Source organism: Lissotriton helveticus, chromosome 3_1 (genome assembly GCF_964261635.1).
Source record: "Lissotriton helveticus chromosome 3_1, aLisHel1.1, whole genome shotgun sequence".
NCBI lineage: Eukaryota > Metazoa > Chordata > Amphibia > Caudata > Salamandridae > Lissotriton > Lissotriton helveticus.
Window position 1 is genome coordinate 6,610,563 of NC_136061.1, and position 16,464 is coordinate 6,627,026.

Here is a 16,464-nt window from a genome sequence, read left to right on the forward strand (position 1 = left end):
TGTGTGAGTGTTTGGCCACTTCTCTTCCTCAGTTATGCCCAGCAACAGCTACCTGGTCTCTAGTGGGACTGATAGACCTGTTACTCTCTACATCACCTCTATCAACCCTTTCTAGAAATGTTTCATTCGTTGGCAGGTCCAGAGTGTGTGGTAAAAAGTGCCTGTGCTGTTGCAACTCCGGGTGCATTCAGCTGATTCTCTATGTCCCATGTCGTATATTGTATTATATTCTGGACCTAGATAGATGCGACCTATGTAGTACCCAACGCTGAACCAGGCGGAATAGTGCTCCTATGGCTATCTCTCTGGGACACTGCAGAGCCTTACTCAAATCGTCATCTTCCAGGGCAAAGGTTTCCATCCAGCACTCTATCGGTTGGACAAGTGTGTCTGGTGAGTTGTTCATTATCTTTTTATCTTTATCTTTTTATATATTAGTGATTAATACCCTTATTTAAGAAGGGAGAGAGGGACAAACCCATGAACTACCGTCGGAAAAGTTTTTGCTAAGTGTCTTCTAATATTAATTACAGATTGGGTGGAGGCAAATAGTATTTTACCTTTGGAACAGACTGGGTTCTGTAAAGAGCATGGTACACTTGATAACTTAACTGCTCTTCAAGTGATTATGGACAAATATGTACAAGTGCGAGGAGGTGGAGTATACGCGGCATTTATAGACTTCTCCGCAGCGTTTGACAAGGTGGACCGTCCGACGCTGTGGAGAAAGCTTGCTGTATTGGGTATGCCGCCCCATCTACTGGAACTTGTAAGATCCCTTCACTCGAATACCTGGTGTAAGGTGTTACAAGGCGGAGAAAGGGGTCTTTTACAGACTATTCCATCCTTGAATGGATTGAAACAGGGGTGTCTATTGGCCCCCATGTTGTTTTCATTATATATTGCGGACCTTCCTGCTTCCATTGCTGCAGGTGTTGGTTTAGCCCCGGTAGTTGGAGGTTCATCCATCTCTGTTTTAATGTATGCGGATGATATCCTCATTTTAGACTTAACTCCTAAGGGCTTGTCTAATCGCCTGCAAGCTTTACATTTATTTGCAGAAGCACATTTTATGAAGATTAATGCCTCCATGTGCATTACTGGAAGAAAAAAATGTAGGTCTGTAAACTTCGGATGGGCTATAGGAGGCCAGAGACTAGAGGTGGTTAAAACTTACACCTTTCTAGGTAAAATAATCTCGGCAAACCTAAGCGAAAAACCCCATATTGAACATAATTCGCGTAAGGCATTGGCCCATGGTATGGGGTTATGTTCCCTGTATTCTGCTACAGGGAAAAGACACTTTGCCCGATTTTTGGAAGTGTATAGAGCAAAAATCCCTGCAACTCTGCTTTACGGAATAGAACTGGTGGAGTTAAGGCATTGGGGTTTTTTGCAGTTAATGGAGGGAAAGGTTCTAAGAAGAATTTCTTCCTTTAATACAGCTTGCTCCGTGACCGCATGCAGGCTGGAATTTGGCCTTCGGAGCTGTTGGGTACAGGGGTTGATTGCCCTGGTAAGATGGGTGGCCTGTTTGGCCAGAGGTGAATCGGGTTCCTTACGGGCACATATTAAAAAGGAACTGCTGGGCAATTTAAACGAGTTCTCATTAATAGTAAAAAAAATTAGAAAAGCTGTAACAATGTTAGAGTTGGACGAAAGTACTTTGTTCTTACTCTCTCCTTCTCAACTAAAGTCTCAGCTGAAACATGCATCTTGGGAACTCTGCTTTAAATTGGATATGACTGCTTTACACGAAAAGAAGGGTGGTGATTTACTCCTAAGCACGTATTCAGTAAAGCAGGCCCAGCAGTATGTTTCCTGGAATATCCCTCATCGAGTCCGAAGGCTATGGTACCTTTTAAGACATGATTGGCTTCCTTTTAATTCACTTTTAGCAAAGTGGTATGGAACATCTCCTGTATGTAACTTTTGTAATAAGGCAGTGCAGGACCGAAATCATGTTCTGTTTATTTGTCCTGCATTACGTCCATTGCGCTCTAAATGGTTAAAATCTATTTGTCTACAATTAGGAATTCTTAATGTAAATACTTTCTTTCATGCCCTTTATTGTTCACCCAATGAAATGTTTTGCTTCAAAATTTTTAACTTTTTTAAGGGTTTTTTAGATATTTATTAATGAAACCTGTAGATGTTATTTGATGATTGTTCGACCAGTGTTCATGTTGTGATCCTTCAATCGGCTTTTATTGTGATCTTTACTGTATCTATTGGTGTATAGTTATGTGATTGTTATATGTGGCCCTCTTTTGAGAGCCGAAAACATAATAAACTTGACTTGACTATTAGTGAGGCTGCCTTGGTTGGCATGCTATAGGAGCAGCCAGTCTTCCATGGGGGAGTTGTCCAATATGTGTTCTCCCTCGAATAGATGGCATTTCAAGGCGTGCTTTAGTTGTTGGTATCAGAAGATCTCCCCCTGCTCTAGTTCGTACTCGGACTGCAGTTCCCTGAACGATAGCAGTGTGCCCCCTCTCCAAACATCTCCCAATTTGTCAATTCCTATTGTAGGCCATAGTGTGTGTAGAGGTAGCTTTCTCACCTCTCCCAAGCTGTTGCTATCCCACAGTGGGGCTTCCACTGTTAGTTTGTCATTCTACCCCAGACCTCAATAGGTTGCTTTCCATGCCTGCAGTACTGGTTTTGTGTGGATCGGGAGCGATCCTTTCTTTTCCCTCCCATAGAGGAGTACTGGGTAGCATCTTTTCCTCATGGCCCGATGATCGACCCTGTATGCTGGTTTGTCTTTCCCTCCAAAACATTAATCATTCATTCACCATTACCAGCTGGGACGCCCGATAGAAGGAATAGAGGTCTGGGACCTCTTGGTCAACGTCAAAGACTCCACAATGTCATTTTGTTAAGGAGATTTGTGCCGCGCCTCCGTCCCACAATAGTGAGCTCTGTATGCTGCTGATTTTGTAAGTTGTGTTTTGGAGTATGTAGAGCATGTGTGGGAGGGTCATCATTTTGAAGAGGACGGCCCTTCCCATTATCGAAAGTGGTAATGTACGCCAGTGAATTACATCCACATGGAAGCAGTCTATCTGGGGGAGCAAGTTGTGACCCAGCAACAGCCATTTGGCCTCTAGTGCGACTGATTGACCTGTTACTTTCTACATCACCTCTATCACCCCTTTCCAGAAATGTTTCATTAGTTGGCAGGTCCAGAGTATGTGGTAAAAAGTGCCAGTGTTGTTGCAACTCCGGGTGCATTCAATCCCATCCCTGCTCTCCTTCCTTTATTATCTCTGCTTCTATGGATTTTATCTTTAACTATAGTGTCTGATGTCGCAGCCTGTCTCCATTTCTTGTTACCCCAATTATGGCATAGAACTGTCCCCATATCACCGCTTTGTATGCCTCCCAGAGGGTACACTATCATTACATAGACCCCTTATTATGTTTGAAGTACCGTTCAGTGCCCTCTACTAGATGGCACTCAAATTTCCTGTCATTGTCCATCACTTGTACCAGCAACCATGTTGCCACTGGAGAGTGATAGATATGCCTCACATCAAGTGTTGCAGAAGCACTCTACTCCTTCCCTGAGGGTAAATAAGTAATCTAGTCTTGAAAGTCTGCAGTGTCATGCTAATAGGTGTGTGTATCGGCCTTCCGTCACGTTCTAGGTCCTCCATAAGTCAGCCCAGCCCACTGCCTCCAGGTTCCTCTCCTGGTATCTCCTTTTTCCAGCCATCTGTCTTCCGACGGAGACATGCCATTGTCTCCTTCAATATTCAAGAACCTAACTGTGGATCGAGAAGTGCTACACCAAGGGAGCAGGAGATGTCTCCCTGCATCCCCGGTAGGGTACATACAGATCCCTAACCCATCTGGAGTACAAATCTATGTAGAGGGTCTCTCCAGATTCTGCCAGGGGATATGCTGTTGTGGACGAAGGAGGATTACTGTGCTCGTTGACCCCTAGAGTTGCCCCCATGCACCATTAGGGTGTACCCCCACCTGTCCAAGGACCAGCAGTTTTGTCCTTTCAGGTGAGTTTCCCTGCAGGAAGACTAGATTGGGTTTCTGATGTTTTAAATATTTTAACACCAATGTATGCTTAATGTTGGACCCCAACCCGTTGACATTCCAGGATATAATTTTAAGTGTAGTTTGTTTGTGCAACCCCATTGTGAAGTATTTCATGAGCTATACCTTTCCTGGCCTGGATCTCTCAGCTTGGAGTGAGTTCACTCCCCATGCACATGGAGTGCGTTCTCTTGTGAGTCACTATGTCCCATGTAACTGCTGCTAAAACTTTAAGACAGTGAACTGTTCCCTCATCTCCCCCTTCCCTGCAACCCTGCACTCTGGGACTAAAACTGCCCTACTCCCCAATTTACGGAGCGCCTGTCACCCTTAACTATAGCTTAATGATGTTAAGGGGTTGGCTGCCCCAACTTGTCTCATGAGCCAACACACCCCACTGACCCTCTGTTTACCAGGGGGGCACCGGCCTCATCTGCCCATATCTAGGGGGCCATTTTGCCCCCCAGGTTCACCTGGCCGGAGATGGCTGAAGAGTGGAAGAGAATCAAGTCCAGGTATTTAGCATCCCACTTCCTCAGTCGTGCCCCGATCCACCTTCCCCGGCCCCCCAGGTCCACCATACCTGCCATATCCAGGCATTCTGCTGGTTGTAGGGTGCCTGGTTGTATCCCCCAGTGTCTAGTCACTGGTTGTAACATGCTTATGCCTCCTGTGCGCTTCTGGGATTAAGAATTAGTCAGGGGGCAGGTCTGAGTCTTGCTGGCCGACGTCTCCACTTGGATGGTCTCCTTTTGTGCCCTCCTGTCGTCTCTTTGGCGTGGAATCTGCTGTCACGTGGTGAGGACTCGCTATTAGTGGCGGTCTGACAGATTGCTCATTTTGTGCTGATAGATTGCTCGTCTTGTCCTGATGGATTGCTCATCTTGTCCTGACAGATTGCTCATCTTGTCCTGACGGATTGCTCTTCTTGTTCTGACGGATTGCTCATCTTGTCCTGGGTTCCCCTTGTCCCACTCTGGCACAGCCCTCCTCTTCCACGATTGCCTGTGTCCCGGGTCTTGTACAGTGTCTCAGCATGTGGCGAGGCCGATTTTGGCTACTGCTGCAGGCCAGGCCCAGCCATGCCGGTCTCCTGCTCTACTCTCAGACAGCTTTGTGCCCTCCTGCATCCAGGGATTAGTGTGCCGCACTGATCTGGGGCCTCGGAGTCTGACACGCCTATACTGTCCAGCTGGACACATTCTAGTGTTTTACCCTGTTAGGCACACACTAACACACATCCATCACATGTGTCACCAGTCAGGTGACCCTGTCAATAAAAGGGGCCAGGCGCACGTGTCTCAGGACAGTTACAGTACCCTACTCAGTGTGTCTGTGCAGTCATTAAGCTAGTATGTGGGCCTAGCGCCCAGAATACCACAGTGGCGATGAACTGGTCGAGCCCCGTGTATGTGCAGTTGGCCATTTCTTGTTTGGTTGAAGGGGAAGTATAGCCTGTGCACAAAGCACCCCTTCCGCACGCTGCCATCACACGAGTGAGAACAACAGCACCTGTAAGCAGATGACCCATTGACACAGCACTGCCCAGCCTTGCAGGGAGGGGCCAGTCAGTGGAGGAGCAGCAGAGGAGCAGTCAGAAATTTCCTGCCTGACCCAAGATTTTGCAGATGTTTTCAATGAGAAAGAAGCCAAACAATTACCCCCCCCATCGAGCATACGACTGTAAAATTGACTTGAAACCAGGTGCCAATCTGCCATGCAGTCGAGTTTATGCATTAACAGAAAAAGAACATCAACATCTGAAGGAATATTTGGATAAGTGTTTAGCGAACGTTTTTATACGGCCTTCTCATTCACCGGTGTCCTCGCCTTTGTTTTTTATACCAAAGAAAGAGGGAGATCTGAGACCCTGCATAGATTATCGTGCCATAGATAAAATCAAAAAGAAGAATCGTTACCCACTCCCTCTCATCTCAGTCTTATTAGATCAAGAGGTGAACCCAATGCAGAGCCCACTTACCCATTGGGCGTGAGGTGATCAATGCAGGCAGCAGCATGCAAGAGGTGAGCGACGCCCCGAGGAACATACACCCGGCTGAGACTGTTAAGCGCAGCACCCAGTAGGACTAAGCCTGCACCAGCTGAATGTCCCAATCACGCTGCACCGAACTGCCCATCCCCGAAACTAAGCTGCAAAGCCATCTTGCAAAGGAAACTGTTCTAGCCGGAAGCGGTCAGACTACCTCACTGCTGTGGAGAGCATCGTTAGGAGTAAAGACACAACAGAGAGGTAGCTCAGCCTGGTCCCCAGAGCATTGTGGGCCCCCAATGGATTTCAAGCCTCTCTACCCGTAGGTGGCCAGCATGCGGTGAGTGGATCTGACGTGAGTGGCACACTCACCCCATCCACTTGCAAGTCAAGCACAGCCTGTAAGAAAAGGTGTGTCCCACAGCACAGGGAAGGCTACTGCGACTCGCTGGTAATGTGGGAGCACTGTGGGCCCATGACGGAGTGAGGAAAAGGCTGCACTTGGCTCAAGGCCGCCAACTGCATAGCGCCCGCCCCTGCAGCTCTGTGGCGATGAGGGTGGCGCTGGGGGGTAGAAAACTGTTGCATCTGCAGCGAGGCGGGATGCGCCTTTCCCCGCACTGAAAGCCCATACTCCCAGCCAGGTGACTCTGCTCTCCAGGAATACTGTGCGAGACAGCCTTTACCAGGCCCGCCCAGCGTTGCACAGAGCCCCGCAACTCCATCTCCATTCCTGCACGATCGCCAGCTTTAGCCAAGCCTGCTCGGCTGGGAGAACATTGCACTGCAGTGCCACCTAGTGCACATCTCCGGTTACTGCACCCATGTGAAGGGAGCACTTAGCAATGAAAAAGCCCACAGCCTCAGAAGAGCTGCACTTACCTGCAGAAAAGTGACAGAAACACCCCCACAGGCAATATTATACATGAAAAGCAATGTGATGTGATAAAATAACTGCCCTTCAAAAAAAAAAATGAAACAAAAAAAACCCTTCCCCATATGAAAAACGTACACAGCATGAAAGCCTCAGCTGCGCTGAACAAAGACAAGAGGAAGAGACTGGTAAAACCCTGAGAGACCCAACACACACAAAGATACCTCAACCAAGAGAAGCATCAAGTAGCCAAACAAAGTCCAGCAAAAGTAAGGAGAGCGATGGTGTCCTTGCCCCAAACAGCAGCCGAAATATCATGAGAGAGACAGCCAGGACTGAAGAAGAGTGCACAACATGCCCCAAGGAACTGCCTCTACCTTCGAAGGAGAAAGACCGTCACACCTCGCCAAGAGCCCCTAGAACCTCAAAGCTGTACCAGCATAAGCAGTCATGAGCAACAAAGCCCAAGAAGGGAAAGCAAGCCTCATGGTACGTGGAGGACAGGCACAGAGCGTTCAACTCCCACTGGCTGTCCAATGCCACCTCAAGCAAGGGAAATTGTGCTACCCACCCTCAGTGGTGAACTGCCACCACTACAAGAAAGAAGAGGGTGCACGCCGAGTGCCAGTAGAGGGTGCCCACACAGTGGACGGAGGCCGCAAAACCAGGAGTGCGCAGGAAGACTCACCAGCGAATGTAACGGCACTGGCAGGGCCTGGGAGATAGAGGCATCTCCACAAAGAAGCACTGCTGAACACAGGTAGGAGAGCATCTATGTCTCCACTGCCCTAGCCAAACCTCACAGTGGACCGAAGGAAACAGTGTCCTCTCTCATACTGACTCACGACAGAGTCCACAGGGACCCAAGACAGGCAAGAGAGGAGTCGCACACTTCATGTGGCAGGCTTCCACAGCAACAGGCGATCCGACAGCATGGCGACACATGATCAGACGTCACAGCGCACAGCAGACAAGGAGTCTGTCATGCAAAGTGACCAGTCCGGACAAGCACACTGGAAGAAAGGAAGAAGCGGCCGCCACAACGGCGCAGGCCCGAGGTGCAAGCACAATGCCCTCGAGCGAGGAGACTCAGACCACCGCAAAATCCCTGAGGAGGGGATGGCGACCATGAAAGTCCCCAAGAGGAACAAGCAAGTCCTAACGACAGGACAGGCCTACAAATGGAAAGAAAAGACTGCCACAAAAACGACGCGACCAGTGAGATGTCCAGTGGCGCCAACATGAGGAAGGTGGCAGGACGCCACATCCAAGTGAACGTCTGGTCGGAAGAAGGAGGAAAGAACAGTGGCATGACGCCACAGGGCAGACAACCACCACAGGCACCCAAGATAGAACAGAGGAGAGCGAAAGGACCAGGACTCGCACCAGCACTGAGGAAGGTGTTCATCCGCACAAGCCAGCCACCGGGGTGCAGAGACGTCACTGGAGTCAGCTCAGTGGGAAGACCGACCGTAAACCGCTAGCAGCGCAATCTGCGTCCTGGCCCCACACTTCGTAGTTCGACCGTCCTCTCACCTGTCACCAGCTGCCTGGTATCGATAGCACCCCACCTCGCAGTGCACCTGCCTGCAGACAATGGAGCAGTGCCACAAAGTCCCTCATTCCCTAAGGTCACCCCTACAGAAGATCACCGCCTGTCTGCCCACTGAAGAAAACTAACTTCCTGTTACCACCTCCCAGGTGCATCATCACCAAGGAGCATTGCACTACCCGAGTGAATCCACACACACCCCGAACAACCGGAGCTCAAGGAGGCAAATCACCCAGGAACAGTCTGTACACCCCAGTTAACCTACAGCCTGCCGAAGTCGAGCACACCTGGCCATTGTAAGATCCGCCCTTGGTGACTACACAATACTTGGCTGTGGCCCTGGTGGGAGTTCTGCAGCGACCCTTAAGTGTGGCCTACAAGACTGCCCGCACAGCACATGTGGTCACTTGGCATTCTGGGGGACAAGGGCCTCGGTGGAGTTCCCGTGCGAAGGGGGTCCATGTAGGAGAGATGCTTTAGCTGCAGCTGCACGCAAGGCGCAAGAATTACGAAGGTCACGGCGGAAGACTGGTCACCCACAAGATCGCCAGAGGGAGGCGCAGAACCCGAGTCCAGACTGCGAGGAGGCCAGTCAATGACACCACCCTTGGAAGCTACATGAGCGACTTGGCTTTGAATCCATTGACAGTTCTGCAGCTACACCTTTGCGTGGATCACACGAAGCCCCGCACGGTCCCTTGACAACCAGCAAGGAACGCCATCCCAGAGGCTCCAGTGGCAGAGGAGTCCAGGCAAAAGAGGCAAGTCAAAAGTCGCTCAGCAGTCAGGAGTGAGGAGGGTCACTGAGCACGCCACCCTCACAGGAAGGCCTCACCCACAGAGATTGTCTACGAATCCAAAGTGGATTTCACCACAGCTCCAGATGCATTGACACTGAACTTTTGTACATAGACTTCAACACCGCAAAACCAGGCCAGTGTAAAGAGCATCGCCTAAGCGACTGATGGAATCCCGACCAAAGCTCCAGCGTTGCCTGGCTTACAGCCTGAAGAGACTCATTTGGTGCTATGTGTTGTTTATTTGTTTTCTTTTTTTTTCATTAAAGTTTGGGAGGGATGTAGTGTCCGGCTGGATACGTTCAAGTGTTTTACCCTGTTAAGCACAAACTAACACCCACCCATCACAGGCGTCACAAGTCAGGTGACCATGTCAATTAAAGGCACTGAGCGCATTTGCCCTAGACCAGTTACGGTACCCTACTCAGTGTGTCTGTGCAGTCATTAAACTAGTATGTGAGCCTAGTCCCCAGGATACCCCAAACCCAACTGCTGAGCGATCCTGGGACTCACTAGAAGAGCTGCGTGCACATCTCCCTTCCTGGGTCAGGTCATCAACACTAGGACTTTAAAGTTGTTGGCTCACCTGAAACTTTCTCCGTCTGCGTTCCTGGAGGGCTGTCACCTCTGATAGCTTTGCACTGATGTAGGCCGCTCCATGGGGATGGGCCCGCCCGCCCTCATCACGTTGAGTCCGGCCAGGCATGTGTTGTAGGTCTGGAGCTGATGTTTCAGAATCAGCTTCTTCTGGGATGCTGCAAGTTCTCCTTAATCTATGTGTACAGCACAGTTGCATGAATTCCAGATATCAGGAAGGATGGTAGGTTCATGGGCGCTCCATTATTGTGCTGCTATCTTTATCGGCACCAGGCAATGCCCCCATACTATGAATTCTTGTATCTTGATACTTTTCTTAGAGGGTGGTGCTGTCCTCCTCTGTCAAATGTAGCTGTACACATGACCTATACTGAATTATTTTCCCTGAATCTTCTCTTGCAGAAACATTGTATTTAAAACCCCTAAATCATTAAACATATTTTTCAGCATCCATTCTGTCCAATTCTTAGCAAGTGCCAGAACAGAACAAACTTGTTGTGGAGAATCACACCCAGTAACCGATAGGGCTCATTAAAGTATAGACAGAATCAAAAAGACTTTCCTACTCATGAACAACTAACACGATTCTTTCATCTAATTTTCTCCTTTGGCTGAGCATATTTCCTCCTCATGGTATGGGCCACATTAAGACCCCTTACATGACTGATCCAGCTCTTCGAGACAATTTATACCTTCACATCACTGGTCCAGCCCCTCCACATGGTGTATACCTGCACATCACTTGTCCAACCCCTGCCCATGGTGTATACCTTCACATCACTTGTCCAACCCCTCCACATGATGTATACCTTCACATCATTGGTCCAGCCCGTCCATATGGTGTATACCTTCACATCCCTTGTCCAGCTGATCCATATGGTGTATAGCTCCACATCACTGGTCCAGCCTCTCCACATGGTGTATACCTTCACATCACTGGTCCAGCACCTTCACATGGTGTATACCTTCACATCATTGGTCCAGCCCGTCCACATGGTGTATACATTTATATCACCATTTAGCATCAATTGTAATTTGTATATATATTCAAGGTTGTCAACACAATGTATACATTCACACCACTGCTCTGCGTGTCAGAACTCCACATCAGACAATTAATCCAATATCTACCTTCAAATGTAATTCACGCTGTGTTGGTAAGAGAAAATATCCGTTGACCAATACTTGGAGAGATCTAAGTCATCGGCGGAATTCCGAGATGGCCACCGATTAAGATGACGAGGTGACGGTCTAGTTGACATGCTCCTCCACAGGTATTGAGCTTTGGTGAAGCGCTAACTAATGCACACTTCACTAAAGAGGTTTTCCGAGTTGGACGAACGTTTGCTGAGCTCCGAGATATTTTCCTCGTTCCTGTAGTTGTGGCATTTTTTGACATTTCCTTTCACCGCGTATTTAAAGATAGCGCCAACGGATAGGATTTCTTAAAAGAAACTCAGCGTTACCTGTCAAAGGAAAATTGCACTTCCTCGCAATTTCCTTCTTCAGTCTACCTTCTGGTAGGATCTTCAACAAGAGGCCACCATCAGCAGCGGTTCCTGAGGAGAAGAAGATAAACAGAGATAAGTTTATTAATGCTAGGTTCAATCTAAGGGCAATGATAATTTGAACTCTAAAAATGTATCAAGAAAATTAAGAAAGAAAAGACAATCCAGGAAGAGTGTTTACCTGAGAATAGCGACCTTTTGGACACCTAAAAGACAAGAAAGAAACGGACATAGTTATTCAAAATATACAGGTTAGGAATGCAATTCATAGGTTAGGCAATATGTAGGTAATTAGAATAAATTAGTTTGCGCGCATAATTTAGTATAAGTTAATTAGATATTTAGGATATTAGTCAGACATTCATAATTCAAGTAGCTAGGAATTTAGGTTCTAGAGGACATCGTTTACAGATCCCTTAAAAGAAGAATGTCGGTTGATTAAAAGTCTACAAAGTAAAAACTAGATGGTAAGAGGTAAATTGATAAGACCATTTAAAAAGGCAATTAAATTGGAATACCGAAGTAATCTTTAATTTGTTAAAACAGCTGTCATCATACTAAGAAGTGAAAAAAGACAAGAGAACAAATAATAAGAAAAGAGGAGAAGCAAGTTATCTGGAACATAAGGTATAATAGATAAGATATGGAGATAGAGTATAGAGTAGGTTAGGAAATGTGTTAATGTATGTTCTTTGATATCACTGAAGGCTTCTCCAAAGTTTATGTCTGCGGAACAGACTGAGCAAGAGAAGCAGAAAGAACAGTTCTAGAGCGGTCTCCTCTGTTGTTTCTTATTTTATCCACTCCGCCTTCACCCTGGGGGTACCTGAGGGTCATGTTTTTTAACGGACTCTGGGGCATCCTTCGGAGGGAGTTAGGATATTAGCGACTCTGTTCCGGTGCAAGTCTTGGCGGTAAGAGTTTCACTTCAGATGCCTGACACTGGGTCTTCAGCATTAATATATCTTCGCTCGACTAGTCCAGCCCTTGAGCATACATTTATATCACTGATCTAGGTATTCAACACCATGTATGACATCAAATCATGCGTTATGTTATTCAGTCCAATCTATACCTTCAGAACACTGGTCCAGCCCTTCAACTGGATGTATACCTTTACAATTACTTTTTGTTTAGTTCCTATAAAACCTATTTAAGATATGCAAGTTTAGACAACATATGCTGTAGGATTGGTGCCAGACTGATTCTAAGCACCCATACCGAGTATGTTAGCCTGTATACCAGCTAGCTCACAGTGCCACTAGAAACTCCTCTTACCAAGGAGAGAATAGTTCTTGGCAACTATCGAACGTGACAACCCTGATCTCTCAGGACTATGGAAACAGTCCAATATTTTTCGCTCAGTCACTCGTGCTCACTTTGTCTCAGAGAGTTACACAGAATAAACGGTATGGATGTTTTTCAAAAAGCCTTTATTGATCTGGTGTTATTCTAGTGTAAAAAAGGTGTGCTGAAATAACCATAAGATAATATATGAGGCTTTTACTAAGGAAAACCCAGCGTCCTGCGTGCAGTGCAGACCCGGGTCTAGTGGCTCAGTTGACTAATGCGTCTACTGCAGGGGCCTGTGTTCGACCTCATGGTCACAGGTTCAAATCCCGGTGGATCCACTCAGCCTTTCATCCATCTGAGGTCGATAAAATGAGTACCATTGAGTTGAGTAACAGCAAACATCTGTTATTCAGTGCCAAGATACCCCTAGTGATGAACGTGTACTTTACAAATACACATGTTATAATATGTTATTTAAGTAAAAAGTCAGTCCCCAAAAACTATTATGCGGAAACCAATAACTCTGGGCCGCTCGCAAACTTTGCATAATTTTATGCATTCCATGTTACGTTGAGCTCGCAGAGTTCCGAAAAATTATGCTCCACATAGTGGAGCAGAGTTTTTTCCCTCGCCTGCGTTCCCCAACATCAAGTTGGCAAGCGTGAGCAAGGAAATCTAGCTCCGGGCGAGATTTTTCATAGTTCGAGATCATTAACAGCAAGTCGGTGAGCATGAGCATCTAAAATCAACCTCCTGGCAAGATTTCTCAATGCGGGCAGTCCGATTTCTGATTGCGAGTGGTCATCTATGCTTGCGACCCTCGTGTTGAGAAACGTCCTATTCCCATTGAGAAAGCTGCTGCTCGAGGAAAAATGCACTTGGTGGCAGAAAGAAAGAAGTGCCCGCTTGCGGTGTCAATGATGCCGTTCGCGATGATTGCACTATGCGGACAAGCACCTGGCACTGAAAATCACTGCGAATTGCATTTATCTTAAGAAACTGATTCACTTGCAGAGGTCCGTGTGGCAAAGTTTTTTTGCACAAGCGAGGAAAATCCACCGCCCGGCAAGATTTTTCCTCATTGGCGTTCGTTAATATCAAGTGGGCGAGAACCACCGGGGAAAATCAACCTCCTGGTGAGATTTCTCAATGCAGGCAATCAGACTTCTCTTTGCGAGTGGTCACGTATGCTTGCGACCCTTGCTTTGAAAAACTGCCCGTTCTCATTGAAAAAGCTGCTGCTCGAGTAAAAATCTACTCGAGCGGCAGAAAGGAAGCAGCACCCGCTTGTGCTGTGCATGATGCAGTTTGCGATGACTGGACAGTGTGGACAAGCACCTGGCACTGAAAATCACTACAAACAGAATTTATCTAAAATAACTCCACCACTTGCAGAGCTCCACATAGCGCAGCAGAGTTTTTTTGCACTTCAGAGAGTCTCGCGTAGCGGAACTCAGTAATCTGTGCCAAGCTTAATTACCACCCTGTTTGATATGCCTCCATATACACACTGGTGGAATTATACCTGCAGTTTACTAATGGTTCAGTAAAAATATTAAAAACGTCCCATTGTGTATTCAGTATATTTCTCTGAGAACAAGAGTGCAAAAGTGACTGAGCAAAAGTGTTTTCTAGATCTGTTTCCACAATCCCTGAGGGGTCAGGGTTGGCATGTTAAGTGCTTGCAGATATTCCACATCCCATAGAGGTTTGTAATGGAAATACTGCTATATTCCTATGTACACCTCCCACACTGGAGTCATTAAAATCCTCAATTAAGATCAGGTGAGTGTGGCTGAGCAATAGAGACTAGAGAAGATCAATGCCAGGGCACCCCAAAAGCATTTCCAGTGATCAGTCATGGACCTTGCTGTAAAATAGGTGGAGTCTTTGCCAATGTCTCCTACTGTGTCCCATGTGATGTCATCAGTGATGCAGCTTATGAGCTCATCAATGGTGTTCTGGTCAGTGTCTTCTGTTATAACAGACAGGGTCCTTTGTTATGCTGGTAGACATCGCATTGTTCTGCACATTGCCTGTGCATTGACCTGACCTGTTGGGCTTTGACAGAATTGCACGTCTTCATTTCACCAGGAGTTCTTGCTAATAATTCCACAATTGTTTGAAGTGTTATATAGATAAACCTTGCCTTTGACCCTAAAAGACTGCAGTGCACATTGTGTAAGTCTGTCAGTCTTCCCATGTACCTGCCATGTGTCCATGTGTACCTACTCTGGCACTCGGATGTTTGCTGATGAAGTGGACTCTTTGATATCTATACATTGATTCCCACACTGAAAGGATACACAATGCAGTAATGTCTGACCCCAGAGATCTCTGCAACTTTTTCACCATGACCTCAGACAGCAGAGCACGCCACAACCCAATGGATTGTAACAATAAGCACAAGAACACCCACTCAGCATCACTTTCATTTTCTGAGAATTGTTAATTTGGTGGATAATACTGCTTTCAACTCTTTGCATAGGACATTGAGTAGAATGTTTTTTCATCAGTCCTTGCTGAGTCTGGGGTTCTATTATACAGTATCCTTCTGCCAGTGTGTGGATGTCAAATGTCTGTAGCCAGCGTGGAGAAGGCTCTCGTGGGGTGGATGAGGGCTTGCAGAGTCCTAAAGGTGCATTTACTGTAAATGTTGATTCTGTGCCAGCAGATCTCTACAATAAGCATCTTCTGACCTGTTCTTAGGGCTGGAATAAGCGATGATAACCCTATTGGAAAAGAATGGGAACAGCTGGACTTCAAATCATTCAAGATCAAACACGTGTCAGAAGATATGGACCGGCTCTGGCTTGTCCTCTTTGATCAGAAGGTATACACATGCACTCTCTAAATCGAAAGCGAGTGAAGAGGTCCCAGCGTCTCTATCCACCATCAGCAAGATTCACACTGCCCTTGACATGTCCTCCTCTCTCTTGCTCCAGGTCATGTGTCTCTCTCATGGATCCCCTGTACTGATGCCTCTCTCTCTCTACCCTCCAACCTCCATCTTTTTTTTTCACATTTTTACACTGTTTCTTCTCCCGCTGCATGTTCTTGACACAATGAATTTCCTTTCTACAATCCCACTCACGCCATCTGTTGTTGTGTCAATGAACTCTGCAATAAAAATGTCAAACATTTAAAAAATAAAAGTCAGCATTAAAGTTTATTGCAGAAGGACTCCTTAACAATGAACCTGTGTGTCTCAAGATCTTGAACGTTTGATGGTTGCTCTTTGATCTGACTTCCACTGAGCATGTGGGTAGAAGCAGTTTACAAGCTCTCCAACGGCTCTTTGCTTGACCAGAGAATCCATTGAAGGTGGGTGGAATGTCGTGAGCCCTTTATACAGACCAGAGAATCAATTGGAGGTGTGTGGAGTGCTGTGAGTCCTTTATACAGACCAGCAAATCCATTGAATGTGGGTGGAGTGTCTTGATTCCTTTATGCCGACCATAGAATACACTGGAGGTGGGTGGAGTGTCCTGAGCTCTTTATACAGACCAGAGAATCCATTGAAGGTGGGTGGATTGTCCTGAGCTCTTTATACAGACCAGAGAATCCATTGGAGGTGGGTGGAGTGTTGTGAGCCCTTTATACAGACCAGAGAATCCATTGGAGGTGGGTAGAGTGTCCTGAGCTCTTTATACAGACCAGAGAATCCATTGAAGGTGGGTGGAGTGTCGTGAGCCCTTTATACATGCACCAGAGTAACCATTGAGGGTGGGTGGAGTGTCCTGAGCCCTTTATATAAACCAGAGAATCCATTGGAGGTGGGTGGAGTGTCCTGAGCT

General features: G+C 46.9%; 1 protein-coding gene across 1 annotated transcript in view; it reads left to right on the forward strand.

Moving 5' to 3' along the window:
• Positions 1-15,817, forward strand: part of LOC144824371 (fish-egg lectin-like) — a 62,191-nt gene extending 46,374 nt beyond the window's left edge. The window contains exon 4 of the mRNA XM_078683482.1: positions 15,377-15,817. Within this exon, the coding sequence (XP_078539608.1) occupies positions 15,377-15,521 (145 nt within the window). The 3' untranslated portion in view covers positions 15,522-15,817. The remainder of the gene's footprint in view (positions 1-15,376) is intronic.
• The last annotated feature ends 647 nt before the right edge of the window (positions 15,818-16,464 follow it).